Here is an 18,906-nt window from a genome sequence, read left to right on the forward strand (position 1 = left end):
CCAACAGCAACGAGATTATCCCATCCTCTGGGATGTCCCAGGGCAATGTGGCTGCTCATGCTCCAGGCACAAAGCACAGCCCCTCAATGGGGCTGAAGGGTGGGACACAGCAGGACCCCAGTGCCTGGTGCTGCCTCTCCTCCAAACTGTCCCATCCCTGCTCTGTCCCACTGTGGGAAGTGCTCAGAGGGCTTTGCAATACAACGGATGTCAGGGAATCTGGATGGGAGAAAAGCGCTTGGGCTGTGAAGCACCACAGGGTCAGGCTGTGGCTGACTGAGACCAATAAACACCTCCAGCAGCACACTTCCCACACGGACACAGCCAAGGAACTACATTACAGCTCCAAACCCAAAACCCCACTGTGCAGTGTTTCCCAGGGCCAAGCATGCCACCCATGAGGCACTGGGACACCCTCCATCAGCCAGATCTGCTCCGGGTGACACAGCCACATCACTTCAAGTGGCCACCAAGGCCAGCAGTCTGGCACACCCAGGGCCAAGTCCAACCCTTGACAGACAACAGGTGTTTCATGGCTGGCACCAGGCCTGTGTGCCCATGGCAGCCCTGGAGCTGCAGTATGTGTCCAGAGCAGTGGATACCCCACAAACTGGGCAGACACCCTCAAAGGGAAGGGAAACCCTGAGCCCCAGGTTTCCTCTCTTTGCACAACTTCCGTTTGAGGCCTGTCAGGGGACACTGGCTCCTGCAGCACTTCCTCCCCTCACAGCTCGGTGCAGACCTGTTAACCCTTCTCCCACCAAAGGCACCTCTCCTGTCCCTGCATGTAGCAGGTGGGGAGGGGGCTGCAGTGGGATGGGGAACAGGTCTGAAGCATGAGCAGGAAAAAGGGTCCAACTGTCTGCATCCCATCACCCTGCACTGGGCCCTCAGTGAGGGGGACACCAGTCATGCCTAGCCCCCAGCACTGGGGGTACCATGCAGGACCCCTGCAGTGAGGTGTCACAGAGCTGGTCCATCCTGACCCCACAATTTCCCCACCACACAGGCAGGAGCCCTCAAGGAAGTGATCCTTCCTGCAGTGTGCCAGCACGGCCAGGAAAGCACATGGAACCATCCTGGCTACATCCCTAGAACAAACTGTGAGCTCTCAAGGGGCATCTGCCAGCAGAGTCCCGCAGATGCTGCCTGAAGAGAAGACTCAGATGTGATCCCTGATGTTTACATTGCACTTCCTGATCCTGCCAGGTCGGGTGTCTGCCAGTGCCTCCATAAGCAGGCGCTCGGCTGGGGACAGAATAGAGCTTCCCGCTGTGACACTTGAGATGGGTTTGGTGATAAGACTTCCATCTCCACCTCCTGCCCTGTGGGGAGTGTGTGGCCTCACACCCAAGGATACGTTTCAAGAATGGATGGGAAAAGCCTTTTGGAAAGGCCACCTTGCACAGCAGATCCCTCCCTGCACATGGGGGTGAGAGCATGCTGTCCCTCGGAGGTCCCCCACCATGGAACCAACACCAGGGCAGTGGTGACAGGGACATTCCTGCCAGGATGATGCCATGTCCTGCACAGCCAGGTGTCCCAGCACCCACACCCCACAGGCACACACACTCTCCACTGCCAGTGACTCATCTGAACCCTGGGATTCACAGCCAAATATTCATCCAAATGAGATTTCAGTGACCTGACACCTGTTCTGCAGACACACCGAGGCTGGCACGCCATGGGGATGGCATGTCCCCTCCTACAGCTGAAGCTCAGAAGGATGTTTTGGGTGCTTGCTGGGTTTGCAGAGGCATGTGAGCACAGGCCAGGCCAGCCTGGTGCAAGGACAACTTGGCCGGGAAATTGCAGGGAAGGAGTGTGTGCACACCCAAGGGCTGGGAACAGCAGCAGCCTCGCTCAGGGCCACGGTGCTGAGGAGGTGCTGGGGTGAAGGGTGCTCAGCTCAGGGAGCCCCCAGAAGGGCTGTGTGTCCTGATAACACTCCCTGATGTGACTCATCCAGCCCTGACCCTGCATCTCTGCCTCTGCCCTGCCAAATCTGCAGCAACAGGACCTGGGAGAGTGCCCTGGCCCAGTTCTGTGGTTTGAGGGAGAGCAGGACAGAGCTACCCATTGCCAACACAGCTCCAGAATGGATCATGATGCTTGGCATTATTTGGGCTGGTTATTCATGGAGCAGAGGCCAGAACTGGGCACCACATGGCTCTGTGCTGCCCAGAGAGATCCCCAGAGCTGCCTGGCTTCAGCAGTGCTGAGCTCCAGAGCTCATGGCCAGGGTGATGGAGCTCAGCACCGTCCCGTGGGGCCCAGCACTTCCTCTGTGCCCGCGGAAGCAGGGTGGCAGGAGGGGGGTAGCAGGAGCGGGGCCTAGCACTTCACACTCGGTGCACGGTTTCCTGACTGGCACAGGCCAGCCTGGGAGGGCTGAGCACGGGTGAGGTACCAAACGGCGGCAGGCAGCAGGATCCGGGGATGCACCGCCTGTGCCAGCCGTGCCCAGCGGCAGGAGAGGAGCAGCCGCCACAGGACGGCTACCCCATGCCAGCAGCTCCCTGGGAGAGGGTTTGGATTCCCCACCAACCCCACATGCGGAGCGCCTCGAGGCCGGGATCCTCCGCGGACCCCGGGATGGGAAGCAGCGAGTGCCAAGCAGGGGCCGCCGGGCGACGCACCCGCACCGCGGCCGGGGCACCGGGGCATGGCCCCGCCACACCGGGGATGCCGCAGCTGCGGGGCCCGGAGCCGCGCCCTGCCGGTGCCGCGGGGCGGGGCCGGTCCTGCCCTGTCCCCGTGCCTGTGCCTGTCCCTGCCCGCCGGCAGCCCCTACCCCACCGCCCCCGCGATCCCCCGCTACCGGGGCGTCCCGCGGCGCTCACCTCCCTGCGGGGTAGCCGAGCCTCGGTGTGCCGGAATTTGGACGCCTTGAAGCGGTTCATGGCGCTCTGGTTGTACCGCACCGAGCCGTGCCCAGCCCGGCCCGGCCCCGCGGCTCCGCCCGGCCCGGGCCCCTCCCCGCCCTTAGCCCCGCCCCTGGACCCGCCCCGCCGGACAGCGCTCCCCACGTGTGTCCCGTGTCTCCGCTGTCACCGTGAGCGGGGTACAGACCCCCCAGCCCCGGCTTCTCGGACCCTCGTCAGGGCCTCCAACCCCGGCGTCGGAACCAACCCCGGGGTGACCGTCCTGAGGTCCTTGGAGTCCCGGGGGTCTCAGTCCCTTCCCTGCCTTCCACAGAGGCTCCTGGTCACCAGCCCCACGGGCACCCCGTGCAGTGACCCCCTGCTGTCACCCAGCTCTCCTGCCAGACAAGGGCAGCTGCTCCGTCGGGCTCTGGGCAGGGAGGACAGGGACAGCAGGAGCTTTCCAGTGCCAGAGGCTCAGCGCGCTCGTCCCTTCCACCGCCTCGCAGCCGGCGGTGAACAAGAGACCTTTGTGTGCTCACGGCTGCGGGGAAGGGAGGAGGAGGAGGAGGGAGTGCTGGATCTGAGGACACTGAGCCCTCTGGGCCCGGCTGAGGCTTCCCCCACGCCGGTGGAGCCCAGGCCTCCTGCCCTTTCACCCGGGCTGTGACAGTGGCGTGTGCGCAGCAGGAGCCGGCAGGGGCTGGCACGTCCCTGTCGCCGCTCAGCCCCGCTGAGCCTCCCACGCGCCGCAGGGCCGAGCCTCTGCTGAGGAGCGCTCGGCGGCGCCAGCCCCGGGGACGAGGGCGGGAGAGAGACACGCCTGGCACGAATTATCCTCCTCCTCTCCGCAGAAAAGCTGCTGCCTCGGTGTGGGCGCTGTGTCAGGGTGGCTGCTGTGCCAGAGTGGGTGCCGTGTGAGTGTGGGCGCTGTGTCACTGCAGTCGCTGTGGTTTCAGAGCCTTTACTGCATATCTATGAGATATTTCACCTGCTAGGGGAGAAGAAGAGCAGTCCTGGAAGGGCGCAGACAGCGAAGACAGAGCAGAGGGCAGAGTTCCCAGCCCCAGCTGCCCAGCCTCGCTGCACGAGAGTATCACAGAGAGCTGTCCCCGGCCCTGTCCCCGCGCTGTCCCTGCCCGGTCCCCCCGAGACTCGAGGCAGCTCAGGATTCCCTCACGCTCCGTCCCCGCCGGCCCTCCCCAGCCCGGCGCATGCGTAACCATGGCGCAGCCACGGCCGTGACTCCATGCGCATGCGCAGTGCGTCCCCGCAGCTGGGTGCGCAGGCGCAGCGCCGCGCGCGGGCCAAGATGGCGGCCGGGAGCGCGTCGCGCTGGGTCGGGGTGGCCGCGGGGCGCGGGGCGGGGAACGCGCGGCCGCCGCTCTTGCTGCTGCTCCGCGGGCTCCGCGCCCCGCCCTCCCGCGCCCCTCGCCGCCTCCTGCTGCTCCGCGCCGGGCTCTGCGCCGCGGGTGAGCGCGCCGGGGCCGGCCGGGCTGGGTCGGCGGGGCGTGGGTTTTTTCCTTCGGTCGTGTCCCTTTCCTACTCCCGGCCCGGCCCTCACAGCAGCCGCTCTCCCTCCTCTCCCGCAGGGACGAAACACGCTGCCGCTGCCGCCGCCGCCGCATTCCACAGCAGCGCGGCCCGCGCCAAGGAGGACTATTACCAGGTGCTGGGGGTGCCCCGCACCGCCACGCAGAAGGAGATCAAGAAGGCCTATTACCAGGTGCGTCTGGGCCCGGAGCCCTGTGGGCAGCGAGAGGAGCCAGGGCTGCCCGCTGCCACTTCGGTGTGGCAGAGGACAAGTCCACCCTTGAGATCCCCGTGTTCGGACCCGCTGGAGACAAGGGGAGGTAGCAGTGGGAAAGCTCAGCACATGGCCTTGGGGATCTCTTCCAAAGCGTGGTGTGCCTGTGCTGTCACCGTGTGTCTCCTTCCAGAAGGATCTGGGATTGCTGAGAAAACCAGGAGCAGCTCCAGTAGTTCCTTGTTTTGGGTTGATAAAGGAAAATGAAGAGCTTTAATTCCCTTCTAGTGAATGCCAGGCTGTGCCTGATGTGTTTTTCCTGGCATGTGAGATATAGTAAAGCAAATAACTCCTGTCTGTCTGTAATAGTTATTTTTTGTTGCTTAGCTGGCAAAGAAATACCACCCTGACACAAACAAGGACGACCCCAAGGCGAAGGAGAAGTTCTCTCAGCTGGCTGAAGCCTATGAGGTAACAGCAGGATTTTACTGTGGTGGGAAAAAGGAAAGATTGGAGGGTAGATGAGGGGAAATATTTCCTTTAAAATCGTATCTGGTTTTTGATGCATTTCAGGCTGAAGCACCTTAGTACCAAGAAATTACTTGGTCCAAGTATCTGATTTAGGTGCTTTGGGCTCCTTCAGTTTTACCCTTCCTTAGCAGTGACTGGCATGGATGTCAATTCCATGGAATTGCTATAAGTTTAAATAATCAAATAAAAAAACCTGTCAGGTGTTTGAGACAGCAGTACCTTAACTGTGTTTCCCCAGCTGTGTTTTTTGACCTCAACACTCTTCAACCGATAGAATAATGACCAACTGCTTAATATAAGTCATTCTTGCTTTTTATAAATTAGTAAGATATTGTCATTTTTTTGGTGATGAGCCAAGAGACACCAAGGAAGCAGCAGCTTGTCCGTAACTCCTGTGGTGCTGAGAGCTGGGTGAGCCCTCTTGATGGCAGGAATGTGTGAGACCAAAGCCAGGGATTCTCCTGGATCCTACAATCCCCTGATGGCCCCATTCCTTGCCCCCCAGGTGCTGAGTGACGAGGTGAAGAGGAAGCAGTACGATGCCTATGGCACAGCGAGCTTTGAGGCCGGTGCATCCGGGGCTGGGGCTGGGGCTGGCGCAGGGCGGCAGTACTGGAGCAGTGGCCCCTCCATCGATCCCGAGGAGCTCTTCAGGAAGATCTTCGGGGAGTTCTCAGGATCCCCTTTTGGCGATTTTCAGAGTGTCTTTGACCAGCCACAAGAGGTAGGAGGTGCCCCTATTTAGGAATGGAATGGAAAATTCAGACCAGTGTCCCTCCCCAGCTTCTGTCACAGAACGCTCTGAGAGCGAGAGCTTCAGCAAGGAGTTATTTCTGGGAATGTCAGTGTGTGAGTGTCCCGTGGCTTGGGGGGAGAGTCTCAGTTTTGCTAAGCTGTGCAGAAACACACCCCATACCTCCAGGCAGGATATTTTTTCTGGACTTGAGCTACTTCTCTGGTGTTTACTGACACCACTCAGTGCTGCCAAGCAGTTCCATTGCTGTAGAGGCATATTTTCTGCTGCAGGTTGCTTTACATATTCCTGCTTTGATCTGTAATGCTAAAACCCACAAAATACCTTGTAAGTATAAACCAGGCCTTCCAGCAATAGGTTTGGCTGTTTAATTGGCATAATTTTGAAACTTAATTAGCTTCACTTTGCAGTGGAGCCCATAATAAAATGTCTTGTTCTTTGTGCTGCAGCTAAGTGCTCCTTTAAGTGTTGTCAGTTCACATGCTGCCTTTAGAAATGTTTGGTGTTTGGTATTTCTTGCTTTAGTAAAAATGACCCTTTTCTTATAGGGAGAATTTCTTCTTCTGAGCAATCATCTTTACTGATAACTTTATTTTAAGCATTGTTTGGTGTTTAGCCTAAAACCTTCTCAATCTGCTTAAGACCCCATGACACCTCAGTCATGGATCCATATCCATGTTTCCTGTGCAGTATATCATGGAACTGACATTCAACCAAGCTGCAAAAGGTGTTAACAAGGAGATTGTGGTGAACATCCAGGACTCCTGTGAGCGCTGCAATGGCAAAGGACACGAACCTGGCACCAAAGCTCAGCGTTGTCACTACTGCAATGGCACGGGCATGGTAAGTGCTTAGCAGGACACCAGTTCTGTTGTGCTTTCCCTTCTTGGGAAAGCACTTCATTCCATGGTGAAAAATTCTCACCACACTCATCAGCTTATCTTGGGTAAAGCCGAGTTAATGTCAGGTTGATGCTAATAGGCACTAGGAAGATTTTCTTTGTGTTAAAGAAGTGCTGTGCTCAGCTGAAGGCACGAGCCTGCAGGCTGGATCCTCTGCTACTGCACATCCCACAAAACATATGAATATCATGTAACAGCCCTGAAATTCTGTGGGCAATAAATGGGGATCTTTTGATTTGTGGAGTGGAGGAAGGTGATGATAACCCAAGGGTAATCATAAAATTAGAAGATGCAGGTAATGATGGAGCTGCAGGCTTTGGGTTTCCATGCATCTGATTCCTTGTGTGCTTCAGTCTGGTGGGCGGCTCTCACTGTTCAGTCCAGAACTTAGTCACCATAACATTTTCCTGGCAGTAATTCACATAAGTGGATTGTCCTTGGATTCATCCGAACACAGATGTTTGTAGCGCTGTAAGGAGCTTTGTTCCCTCTTGTATGTTAAAGCTTAGAGGTGGAGGGTGGTGTGTTTCCCTTCCCCTCACCACGTGACACTTGCTCATAGTAGTGGTGGTGTTCAGAGGAAATTGGAGTGCAATTGGATTTCAGAGCCAGCTTTTTGCTCCAGCCCTTGCTGAAGGATATCTCTATCCCGACAAGGGTGCATGTGATTAGAGCTCAGACGTGCTGTGTGGAAAGTCCCATCTCAGTTCTCATGATTTCCCAATGTGTGTTTGTTCCTGCCCAGGAGACAATCAACACGGGACCGTTCGTGATGCGCTCCACGTGCCGGCGCTGCAGCGGCCGCGGCACCATCATCACCACGCCCTGCGTCATGTGCCGGGGCACGGGGCAGACCAAGCAGAAGAAGACAGTGATGGTTCCTGTGCCAGCTGGTCAGTGCTGTATTTGTGTGCTGCTCTCTTAAAGAACTGTAGTTATTTACTGCCACTGCCAGGTACAAATGGGGGAGCAGCATAAGAAGTTTGCTGCAGAGAAATGGTCTTTAAAGCAAAGCAGGTTGAGCAGGTGGGAATGGAATGGGCTACTGATGCGACAGATGTTCTGGCCATGGATATAATTGTTTGCTTTGCCCTTCCTGAGCTTTGGTTCTTGCCTGGGTCCTCCTAGGCAGGTTTTAAGAGTGAATCTCCACAGGTTTTGTTGCCGTGAGTCTTTCATTTGTCCATGATGAAGCCTGGGGAGAGGGTGGGAATGCTGCAAGCCTTGGCTTGGCTCAGAGGGGTTTGCTGATGGCCTTCAGAGAGGAGGGTTCAGTGAGGGGGCTAAGACTTGCTTCTTTGAGACCACCCTGAGTCCTGCAGCTTGTGGAGGCTGCTTTGTTCCTTAATCCAATGCATTTCTCTAAACAATGCTATAGATACTGAAGTAACAAGCCTATTTGGGGCATAGGGATCACCTCAGAGGTATAAACATATGCTGACCCCTCCTCCTTTGGGCTGTGGTGGCCAGCTCTTGGGATTGGCAAGAGTTGTGGGTATCTGTGTCACACATGGATTATAACCCAAGGTTACATTCCCTCCTGTTCTGACTGCAGGTGTTGAGGATGGGCAGACAGTTCGGATGCCTGTGGGGAAGAAAGAAATTTTCATTACATTCAGGGTATGTATCCTAAGCTGGTTTATTACTTAGGTTGGTTGTTCCCTTCTCAACTGCCTGGGAAGTAACTGCAGAATGGGCAGAGGAGGAAGAGCCAGTGATCCTTTCGAACAGCTGAGGTAACATGATCCATGTGAACTTTCTGGGACAGCAGGAGATCTGCATTGTAGCAAGGGGGGTAACTTTGAATCTGTTAGTGAAGAATTGCTTCTTGTTCCAGGACCAGGCCCTTAGGGTCGTGTGAATCAAAATGCAGAGTAGGTTCTTCATGCCTTGAGTTTTTATCTTGGGAATGTGAGGGAGCTGCCTGCTGGCAGGGGTGGGAGTGCTGAGGAGAGCTGTGGGGGTTGCCTGCAGGAGGCTGCCTGGTGAAGTGTCCTTCTCAGATCCACCTTCAGGGCTGCTTTGCACCTGTGTTGCAGCTGGGCGTCCTCTCTTGTCAGAATCCTGCCACAGACATCTCTGTTGAGATGATTTTTTTCTGCAACTTTTTTGTGGTGCAGGAGGATTTAATTCTCCTCCAGCATGTGAGGCCACTGCAAAGGTGTTTCCTTTCCTGTTCCCTTCTGGCTTTCTCCTGTTCAGGGTGCTGGACAAGGCAGTGTTTCCCCAGAATCATATTGACATGGATAAACTAACAACAGGATTAGGGGAGGGAGTTCCTGAGGTAGGAAGGAGGGATCCTCACAAACCCTTGGCTAATTAGACGATGTCAAAATTTGTGTTTTACTAGAAGATCAAATATTAACTCACAGTTCTTAGCCATGCTGTTTGGGGATGGTATATTTTTTCCTGAGACCCTTGGGAGGAGTTTACCTGAAGAACATGGTGTGCTCACTGCTTTTTGGAATTTTCATGCCTTCCAGGTTCAGAAGAGCTCTGTGTTCCGACGAAACGGAGCCGATATCCACTCAGATCTCCTGATCTCAGTAGCTCAGGCTGTGCTGGGAGGCACAGCCCGGTGTCAAGGCTTGTATGAGACAATCAATATCACGGTGAGTACCAATATATTGAACATGAAGCAAAGTGGCACAGCAGAGGCTTCTCCTTTCCTGCAGAGGTGGGGAAAATCTCCTAAGTCTGCCACTATTGCACTTCAGACTCCTTCAGGATTGAGCCTCAGGTAGTTTGTGACCTACCTGGTCACAGCTCCTTTCATGTTGCTGTGTAAGGACAAGGGAAGAAAGGGATTGCTGGACAAATCCCATCTGAGGGCTACAGCTACAGGCTATCTCAGGTTCTTATTCCTTCAAAAGCTTTTCCATCATTACTGACTTAGCTTTGGGATGAGTCCCAATGCATGAGCATACCAGAGCTCTCCCATCCTACTTTAAAGCTTGTTGGAGAAGTTGGTAATCTTTATAGGGTAATTTTTATAATGTAATTATTGTATAAATGGTTGAAATAGAGTAATAAATGTGACACCTGTGTGTTTACAGATACCCCCTGGTATTCAGCCAGACCAGAAAATTCGAATGAGTGGGAAAGGTATTCCCAAGGTCAACAGTTACGGCTATGGAGACCACTACATCCACATAAAGATAAAAGTTCCTCAGTAAGTAGAGCTAAAACAAGTTCCTGTGCAATCTTAGAAACTTTTTTCGAAAAATGTTGTTTAGAAGTTGGGAAAGTTCCCTGAGGTGAAATGCAGTGGGTCCTGTCTCTCCTCTTCCACTGAGAATTTTTTACAGATCTTTCCTTATAGATGGCTCACTTCAGGAGCACCATAGAAATTCCTGGTGTATTCCAGATGTGTTCGCCTTGTACTCCAGTCCCTGCCTCTTGTGGGTGCTGCAGAGGGAGGTTTGGGAGGGCTGTGCGACCCCTGTCCCCAGGCCATCCCTTATCCCCTATGTCCTGATGTCACAGGAGGCTGACGGATCGCCAGCGAGCCTTAATGATGAGCTATGCCGAGGACGAGGCCGACGTGGATGGCACCGTGAACGGAGTCACCAACACAGCATCAGGTGAGCAGGGGGAATTCCTGCTCCTTCCCTGGGGAGCTGGTGTGGGAGTGCAGAGCACTTCCTGAGTATTCCTGGGGAGGAAGGTGAGCCAGGGTCACCGTGAGACTGTGTGGCAGCTCTGGAAATAGTTCTAGTGTGATGGTAACAGGCTGTAGCACAAAGCAGGGAGGTAGCCTCTTCCCAGGAAGCTCTATGCCAGTTCTTACCAGGCAAATCTGTGCAGGAACAGAGCAGGCACTGAGGTACTCCAGGTACAAGCTGTGCTGATGAATGCCTCCTGCTCCCTGCTTCCCCTGTGCCAGGACTTGACTTGGTAGCAGAGGCAGGAAGGCAAATGTGCTTCAGGCCAATTTCCTGTGTGATCCCAACCCAGTGTGCTTCTGAGCACAGCGAGGCTGTTTCTCCTGGAATGCTGATGGGGGTTTCTGCTGTCAGGCTGAGCTCTGTGCACGTGGAGAACCTGGGGTAGGATTGTTCATTGGTGCTGAGTGTCAGCTCTGGTCAGTGTCCAGCATGAGGGAGGAGGGAAGGCAGCTGGAAGCTTTGTGAAGCTGCTCTCTAGCTCCAGATGGAAAACAGATTCAGCAATTGTGTTCTGAGTGTCAGGGGTGAGGTACCTGGCAGAGGCAGCAGCTAAAGGCACAACACATGGTAAAAGAGTAAGGATAGAGCTTTGCTTCTTGCTACTGGAAAAGTTTTTTCTTTGCTCAAGTGGAACAATGAACTTCTTAAAGCCCATTGGATTGTGGTTTTGGTTTGGAACCAGACAGGGCATAGGCAAAGGCAGGAGCCTTTTAGGGCTGCTGAATGATCCCAGGAACTCCACTGCTCTACTATATGGCAAAGCCTGAGGAACAGAGGGTCAAGTGTAGGATATTAGAAGGCCACATCTGCCAAATACTTCATGTTCTGTTTTATAGTGCTTTCCTAACATAGAAATTACGTCTTTGCCTTGTTACAGTCAGCCTTGGGGGAAGGGGTGAGAGCTCTGAACACTGAACTTCCATTCCAGCTTTTTAAAGGCATTTATGTGCCAAAGAGAAAAAAAACACTCTTCAAACTAATTTTTTTAAAAAGTAAACCTGCCAGTTTTTACCATGATGAAGCAGCAAGGTAGATTAAAACAACGCCAGTAGGTTGCAGTGTAGAGACAGGCTGTGCTGAGGGAGGTGTGTCCTGCCTTGGGATTTCATTCCATTGCATCAGTCTGAGCCCAGCACTCAGCCCTGGGAGGGTGGGGAGGGCCAGACTCCTGTTCTCTGTGCACAAAGAAAGCTTGAGGGGGAGTTCGGGATCTTGTTATTGATAGTTTTACTGTAGAAAAAAGCAGATTAGCAAAGAGGTCTCCTTTGTTCTCGCTGTAGCCACTTCTGGCATGACAAACAACTTCTCAGGACCTGTTCATACAGGGCAATTTTAACATTCCTTGTCTGAAATACTTGTAGCCTTTTTCATTCTACACAAGTTCATTTTCTGCTTGATGCTGAGTATTGCTTGCAATGACACTAATCAGGCTCCTGGTGTAGTTTTGCACTGCTTTGCAAGGACAACCTTGAAACAGGAAGAACTTGTTTCAGGGACCACCAGTAGAGCTTTTTTAACCCTGTAAAGTCCTGGCTAGCTGTGATCAAGTTCACCACTTGTTTTTAGTGGCAGACTCTGAATTTCAAGTACTTGTTTCCAAAGCCTGTGGGATCCCTGATTTACTTGTGCAGCACAAGAATTCCCTCAGCAGTTGGAGGGCTGAAGGGAACAACACAGTACCTGAGCTCATGGTTGGCTTTTCCACTTCTGGGATCCAGGCTTTCCAGTGCTTCCACTGCAAGGGATCCAGTCCTGTGGCTCTCTGCCAGGTGCAGCACAACCAGCTGCCTTCTCCTGGCCATTCCCTGTCTAAAATACCCCTCTGGTCCTGGTGGGAGATGTCTCTGACTGCAGCCCTTTGCTGTTTGTGTCCAGGTGGCAGGGCCAAGGCTAGCGCTGACGCAGGCGGGGATAGGCCTGAGGCTGAGGAGAACAAGGAGGGATTCCTTTCCAAACTTAAGAAAATGTTTACCTCCTGACACCCAATCCGAGGTAGGAGGCCTCTTGTGTTTCACTGTCGTCTTTCCCCCACACTGAGCACTTCTTGGGAGGTGGAAGCACAATAGCACAATGTTGCTTCTCACTTAGCCTCAGGCCTTCCAGCCTCGGGTGTGCACAGCCCTAGTTGTCCCCTGGGACCTGGAGCAACAAGCCAGGGATTAAACTGTGGTGTTGCTGCAGCAAACAGCAGCACAGATGGTTGATGCACCCTCGGGGAGGTGGCTGGCCTCCTCCTTAAGCTCTGCTGCTGTAGCTCTCCCCAGTTCCAAGCACTGAGGGTGTTCCTGGGAGCTGGTCCCTCTGGGACTGGGTTCTGCCAGGCAAATCCTGGGCTGCAGAGCCACTGGTGCTGGCACACTCAGGCTGGATTCACCCCTGCCATGGGCTTCCAGCACCAGGGAGGAGCCAGCCTTTGTCACAGAGCACAAACCCCACTGTGCACCAGTGCTAGGTAACTCAGGGGCTTTCAGTCAGTGCTGAGCTGTTGCAAGGGAGCACTGAGACTTGGAATCAGCTATGGCAGACACAGTCTTGGATTCCAGGGGCTCAGCTTTGCATCTTTGTAGGCTTCAAACTTGGCTGTGCTGTGAGGCTGACAGTGTGATGGCAGGTCAGGAGGGGAGGTGCTCCCAGAGTGGGCTGGCTGTGTGCTGATACAGCCAGGAAATCTTAACTTTCCTCTCACTTCAACTGCAGGAAAGCGTTCTACTGGGAACTAGGAGCCAGCAGCAGCAGGTCATCTGTGCAGTCGGGGATGAACCTTTCTGGCAGCTGGCTCTGGAGAACACAGGATGTCAGTCAGCAGCACAGCAAGAATCCCAGCTGGAGAGGCCATGGACCACCGAGGCACCAACAGTCGTCACAATACAAATCTCACTCACCGTTCTAGGAACTGGCAGGGAAGGAAAACTCCAGCTTTGCAGGAGTGTGGCTCTCTGGAGGCTGCTCCACAACCCTACTGCTGCTGGAAGCTTATTTGGTAAAAGTTAAAGTATTATTTAGAATCCAAACCAGAGGAAGTGTGAAATAAAATATTGCAGCACAGAGCAGCAGTTTGCTGTACGGAGCCCAGGCCCACCAGCTGCTCACTCAGGTGCCCTTTGGAATGCGAGGTGTGCTTGGTGAACTCTCCAGGAGACTTGGTGGGTCAGGGAGGTCTAACCTTGTCTTCACAACAGCCCTGCTGCTCTGCACAGCTCTGAATGGCATCTCCCTGTGGCTGGGCATTGTCTGAGCCCAGCTGGCCTGGCTCCCTCGCAGCCCTGGGCTTTCTCTATCCTGCTGATTGCCTGCACAGAGCAGTGATGGAATCTGCACTTTGCCTCAGGTTTATCCCCCAAATAACTGAAGTTACCACACAGCTGCTGTCGCTTCTGAACTGGTACAAGTTGATCACTGAGCCCTTTGCCAGTTGGGGACAAAAATCTTTTATTACCTTAGTGCAACACCCATAGCGTAAAGGATTGGTCAAAGCATCATTGTTTTACATGTGTGAGAGTGCAAGTGAGGTGGATCACTCCTTCCAGATGCAGCTGAGCTCTTGCAGTGAGTATTCCATGGTTACTGTAGCCTGCTGTGTTTGTGATACCGTGCAGGTACCATCAGCCCACATACTAATCAGTTAAACACCAGTTAAACAGGGACATGCTGTAGTCTTGCCCTTCTTAATTTGCTGAAATAAAGCACGCGTTGCCTCCTGATTAAAGTTCTGTAAAGTGATTCTGTACCCATGTAAATAAGATGAACTTCATAAAGATATTTAACATGTGCTATGCCTTGCTGCCTTGTCTACTCTTCCACCTGGTCTGTCACCCCCTTCCCCTCCTATAGTAACAGGAAGGTCTCTGGGACAAAGGGGACAGAGTTGGATGGCTGGAGCATTGCTAGGGGCTGGGATTGATGTTAAACACAAAGCTGCTCAATCTGAGCAGTACTTTGAGCTTTTCCACTGAACCTTAGATAGTCTTGAAAGAACTGAGTTTTATCCCAGCTCATGGGGATAGTGACTGAAATAACCTCCAGGAGCCTAAAGTGACTGTAATTAGCTGTAGGAGGCCAAGAGGCCCAGAGCTGGATAATTTGAGGACTTGAGCTTAGCTTTTGCATTACACTCGCAGGAAGTCACTACCCAGTCCCCATTTGCTGAGGTTGGTACTAAGCCTGGGCACTGTCTCTGCTGACTCACCTGCAGTGCCCAGCCCAGGTCCATGGAGAAATCCCTGAGTTTTCTGTTGGCTTAGGAGCCTGCAGCAGCCCTGGCCATGGATAGCTGCCATGAAGGCACTGCCTTTGGGGCCCAGGGCTACACGCTTTCAGCCCACTGCATGGTGCTGTATGCTCAGAGCTGCTTGGAAAAGGGGGTGATCCTGGGAAAACAAGCCACCACGACCCAAAACCACCTAGAATGACTAAAGCAACACCTCCCAAAGGGTGCAAAGGTAGTGCTTCTGCCCCCCCTCTGCCTGTGCTGTACAGCCCTTCCTCTTGTTCTAGCTGCCTAAATAGTCTCAACCACGCTGCAGAGGCACACATTGACCAGCACGTGAGCCAAGCTCTCCCCAGCTGGGGCAGGATCAGCCTCTCCCTGGGGCACTACTGGGAAGGCAGCGTCGCTCAGGGCACCTCACCTCCTTGGCCAGGTCCCCCTACCTGCTGCAGAAACCTGGGAGGAAGAGGAGGGAGGGGAGGCTCAGAAGGCATCCTTGTTGTCCCCCACCCACTGCTGGAAGGTGCGAGCCTTAGGGTTGAGCTTCATGGTCAGAGCCACATTGCGGTCTGGCTTCAGGGCATAGAACCGGAACATGGCAGCCGTCTCCTTGACCCCGGGGAAGTCTTGCTTCTCGTACTCCTCAGGGGAGATCTGCCAAGAGAATTCGGGAAAAAACACAGTGTTTCAGAGACTGCTGGGGCTTGCCCTCAGCCTGTGAGGGAATGCTGATGAGGGCTCTGTGAGAGCAGCCTGTCACAGCATTGCCACTGGTGAGGAAGGCTCTGCAAGGCCCTTCTGCTGGGGTTGGGCAAAGGATGCAGCCTTGCCTGGCAGGAACAGCCCAATCAGCCTAGGGCCAGGACTGGGAGCAGCTATGAGGGAGCCCTTCCTCACACCAGAAACTGTGGCTGAGGGGTTCTAGAAACTGGAGGCGCCAGGAAGCAATCCAGCTTGGCACCTGGCACCCCAACCCCAAAACCTTCCTTCCCTGCTTGAACTAAAGGGTGGTTGGTTCACTGTGCTTCTGGCAGAGCAGAACCTGCAGGGAGCATCAGAGGGGCTTAGTTTCTAATGAAATAAAGCTCTTGAAACAGGGAACCACCACACCCCTCATCCATTGTATTGGCTGCCTGAGGCACAACTGAAATGCAAACAAGATTAAAAATAAGTCACGAAGGGGCAGGGAGTGGCCAGGGATGCTGTAATGGTGACACAGCACAGATGCCAGGAGTGTTGTAACAGTGACACGGCACAGAGGCCCGGAGTGTTGTAATGGTGACACAGCAAAGACTCAGGGGAAACCCTGCTGAAGGGAAGGGCACCCAGCAGAGACCTGTTGTGCCCATGCCTGGGTCCTCTGGAAACCTCCCACCTGTTATCCCTCGGGGCTAGGCACAGACCTGCCTGGGCACATCTGGGTGCTCCACAAGCATGAGCTCAGTGGCAATGCCAACAGGGCAGTTTCGGTGCCAAGCTGTGCTCCAGCCATACACAGGGGCAGCAGGGCTAACCCTGGACACCAGTGCTACCAGTATGAGCTACAAGTCCCCCAGGAACATCACCTACACCAAGGGACACTTCCTACCTTGCTGGCTGTCACAGTCTTGCCTGTCTGCTGGGAGAGGATGGCAGCGTACTCTGCCTCGGTGAGCTTGCCCGTGCTGAGTCCTATCACTTGGCCAATGTACTCCCCTGGGGACTTCAGCAGGGAAAGCACAACGGGCCCAAGGTCCTCCACAGCCATCCCGTCCATTGGGGTGTCCCCCATGGGCAGCTCTGTATGGAGAGATTGATCCCAGCTGGAGTGCAGCCCAGCTCTGAGGAGGTACAGTGGAGTATTTAGCACTCAAAATCTGAACATGAGGTGAGGAAGGGATGAGAGCATCCATCAGCATGGCAAGGCACCAGAGCAGGGCTGTGCTAAGACTGTGACAACAGAGCAGCACCATGACTCGCCTGGATCTGTAGCCCCACCACCTCCAGCATCCCAAATGCAGGCACTTGAAGTGTCCAGAGCCACTCTGGGATCTGCAGAACAGCCCTCGGCACCACGAACAGGCCCAGGATCTTGCTGATTTCTTGCAGATCACCAAACGGGTCTGAAGACCGTAATGCAGCTTGCTGTGGTCAAGTTGGTAGAGGCCTCTTTACCCTACCAGCCCACAGGCCTGGCGATCCCTCAGCCCCTGCACAGTGGGAGCAGACAAGGACAGTCACAGGACAGTGACCTGCAGAGCAAGAGCTCCTGCTTACCCAGGACAAAGGTGTCTCCTTGTGGGGCCTTCTGCGGCTTGAAGATGGAGAGGAAGTTCTCGAAGTAGAAGGGCAGCCGGATGATGGTGGTGGGAACCCCAGTTTTCTGGAAGTACTCCTCCACCTCGCCCTTGCCATCAAAGTGCAGCACCTCCAGCCGGCCCCCTGTCAGCTGGTGCACATTCTCCAGGCCACTGAACACGACATGGTGCAGACCCTGGCGCTTGGACAGGTCAGCGAGACGCCGTCCCTGGGTGAAGAGTGAAAGCAGCCATGAAGAGGGGAACAGGACATTCCCATCATCCTTAAACACCCCCTTCCCTTTGTGGTGCTGGGCAGGAGGGCAGGACCCAGCTCCCACCAGCCTTCATCTGGAACCAGGACTGAGCACACCAGAGAGCCCAGTGAGTTGTCCAGGTGGAGCCAAATCCTCTCCTTACACCATCCTACTCAGAAAGACCACACACCCTCCAGCTTTGGAGCTCACTGCTCTTCCAATCACGCAAACACCAGCACAAAGAATCTGCCAGGCGAGCATACCTGCCCTAACATATCTCATCTTTTGTTTGTTGCCATCCCGGTGTGGCAATGGTGCCACCTTGCAAAATCTATCCTGGGGTAAGCACCACCCTTGGGATCCCTGATATTGCAGGATTTTGGCCCCAAGGCACAAGCACAGAGAACCACAGGTCTGCAGGCAGTGGCAGTCCCAGCTCAGCCCCATGAAGGCTCTGAGGAGCCAAATGTTCCCACTCCTGCTACTCCAAATCCTGGAATGTGCTCTCTGCAACAAATATAACAACTCCCTGAAGACACCAGACCCTGGAGCCGCGCAACTGCAAGGGAACAGGGAACAAGTTCTGGCTTTGCAAGAACTGGCACCTGCTGTTTGTGAGGCTTTGGTCTCTTCTGGACTGGCCACTCAAACCATCAGGACTGACATGGCTGCTCCAAGAGCTGCCCCATGTTCCCCACTTTGATACTATTCGGCTGTCCCCTGACCCCCTTCCCAGGTAATTCCTCACGTGGTCCCAGTTAATGCCAGCACAGGTACCTGCTCGATTTCCTTCTCCTTGCTGCAGTGTTCCCAGAAGTTGGTGACAATAAAGGCTCCGTAGGCACCCGCCAAGGCCTGCTCCAGCGATGCCTCATCGTCCTGATCTGCCTTCACCACCTCGGCTCCCCTCCGCCTCAGCCCCTCCGCCTCCTTCTTCCTGGGGCTCCGCGTCACGGCGCGCACCTTGAAGGTCCCATCGTCCAGCAGCGCCCGGGCCACGCTGCCCCCCTGGGCCCCTGCGGGAGCAGCCGGTCAGGCCCCGCGGCCCCGGGACGCGCTGGGGCCGCGGGAAGGAGCCCCCGGGCGCCACAAGGACCGAGCCGCCCGCCCCCCGCCCGAACTCCTCACCCTCCCGGGCGCTCCATCACCGACACCTCCTCTCCCCGCCCTTTCCAGTGGCCCCCGGGCACAGCCCGAGGCTCCCCCCGACCACTCACCGGTGGCCCCGAACACCACGATCAGCTTCTTCCCGGCCATGCGGCAGCGCGGGCAGTCCTGGGGTTCTGACAGGGCGAGAAGGAAGCAGCGAGGTCGCACGGCGGCGGCTCAGCCCCCGGCCCGGTCCCGCTCGGAGGGAGGAGGATGGGGAGGGAGCGGGGCGGCTGAGGGGCCATCGCCGGTGCCGGGGGCAGTGAGCGGGGAGGATGCCGAGCCATCGCCGGTCCCAGGGCACCGGGCGCGTCTGCCCTCACACGGCTCCTCACCTCGACTCTGCTCGGCACTAATCGGCTCGGCCCGGCTGAGTTCGGCTCTAGTCGGCTGGGCCTGACCGGCGTTCGTCTGCTCGGCGTCACCCGAATGCGTTCGGCTCCGCTCGGCTCCACCGGACGCCACTCGGCCACGCCCCCCCTGGGCAGGGCTCAGATGTCAATCCCCGCCAGGCCCCGCCCACCGATGTCCGGTCCCGCTTACCGCCGGCA

The 18,906-nt window shown here is 55.3% G+C and overlaps 3 protein-coding genes across 6 annotated transcripts in view; 1 reads left to right on the plus strand and 2 right to left on the minus strand.

Annotated features, from left to right (window-relative positions):
• CORO7 (coronin 7) overlaps window positions 1-2,948 on the minus strand; it is a 35,203-nt gene extending 32,255 nt beyond the window's left edge. For both annotated transcript variants that reach the window (XM_085075059.1, XM_085075058.1), the window contains exon 1: window positions 2,844-2,948. In XM_085075059.1, coding sequence (XP_084931185.1) covers window positions 2,844-2,903 — 60 coding nt within the window. In that variant the 5' untranslated portion in view covers window positions 2,904-2,948. The remainder of the gene's footprint in view (window positions 1-2,843) is intronic.
• A 1,156-nt stretch (window positions 2,949-4,104) lies between these two features.
• DNAJA3 (DnaJ heat shock protein family (Hsp40) member A3) lies at window positions 4,105-14,235 on the plus strand. 2 transcript variants are annotated; one of them, XM_085075072.1, is made up of 12 exons: window positions 4,105-4,336; window positions 4,457-4,590; window positions 4,999-5,082; window positions 5,648-5,866; window positions 6,587-6,739; window positions 7,544-7,691; window positions 8,354-8,418; window positions 9,282-9,410; window positions 9,855-9,970; window positions 10,285-10,382; window positions 12,342-12,458; window positions 13,164-14,235. In XM_085075072.1, the coding sequence occupies exons 1-11, from the start codon at window positions 4,114-4,116 to the stop codon at window positions 12,443-12,445; spliced, it is 1,473 nt and encodes a 490-aa protein (XP_084931198.1). In that variant the 5' UTR covers window positions 4,105-4,113; the 3' UTR covers window positions 12,446-12,458; window positions 13,164-14,235. The 2 variants fall into 2 exon arrangements, with proteins under 2 accessions (XP_084931198.1, XP_084931199.1); XM_085075073.1 differs by lacking the exon at window positions 12,342-12,458.
• NMRAL1 (NmrA like redox sensor 1) lies at window positions 13,871-18,832 on the minus strand. 2 transcript variants are annotated; one of them, XM_085075076.1, is made up of 7 exons: window positions 18,691-18,832; window positions 18,424-18,489; window positions 17,984-18,222; window positions 16,930-17,179; window positions 16,262-16,452; window positions 15,117-15,327; window positions 13,871-14,139 (listed from the first exon to the last, which is right to left on the minus strand). In XM_085075076.1, the coding sequence occupies exons 2-6, from the start codon at window positions 18,461-18,463 to the stop codon at window positions 15,157-15,159; spliced, it is 891 nt and encodes a 296-aa protein (XP_084931202.1). In that variant the 5' UTR covers window positions 18,464-18,489; window positions 18,691-18,832; the 3' UTR covers window positions 13,871-14,139; window positions 15,117-15,156. The 2 variants fall into 2 exon arrangements, with proteins under 2 accessions (XP_084931202.1, XP_084931203.1); XM_085075077.1 differs by having other exon boundaries at window positions 13,871-15,327; window positions 18,691-18,829.
• Window positions 18,833-18,906: the final 74 nt, after the last annotated feature.

The sequence above is a fragment of the Lichenostomus cassidix genome, chromosome 14 (assembly GCF_008360975.1).
Source record: "Lichenostomus cassidix isolate B80296 chromosome 14, HeHo_3.0, whole genome shotgun sequence".
Lineage (NCBI taxonomy): Eukaryota > Metazoa > Chordata > Aves > Passeriformes > Meliphagidae > Lichenostomus > Lichenostomus cassidix.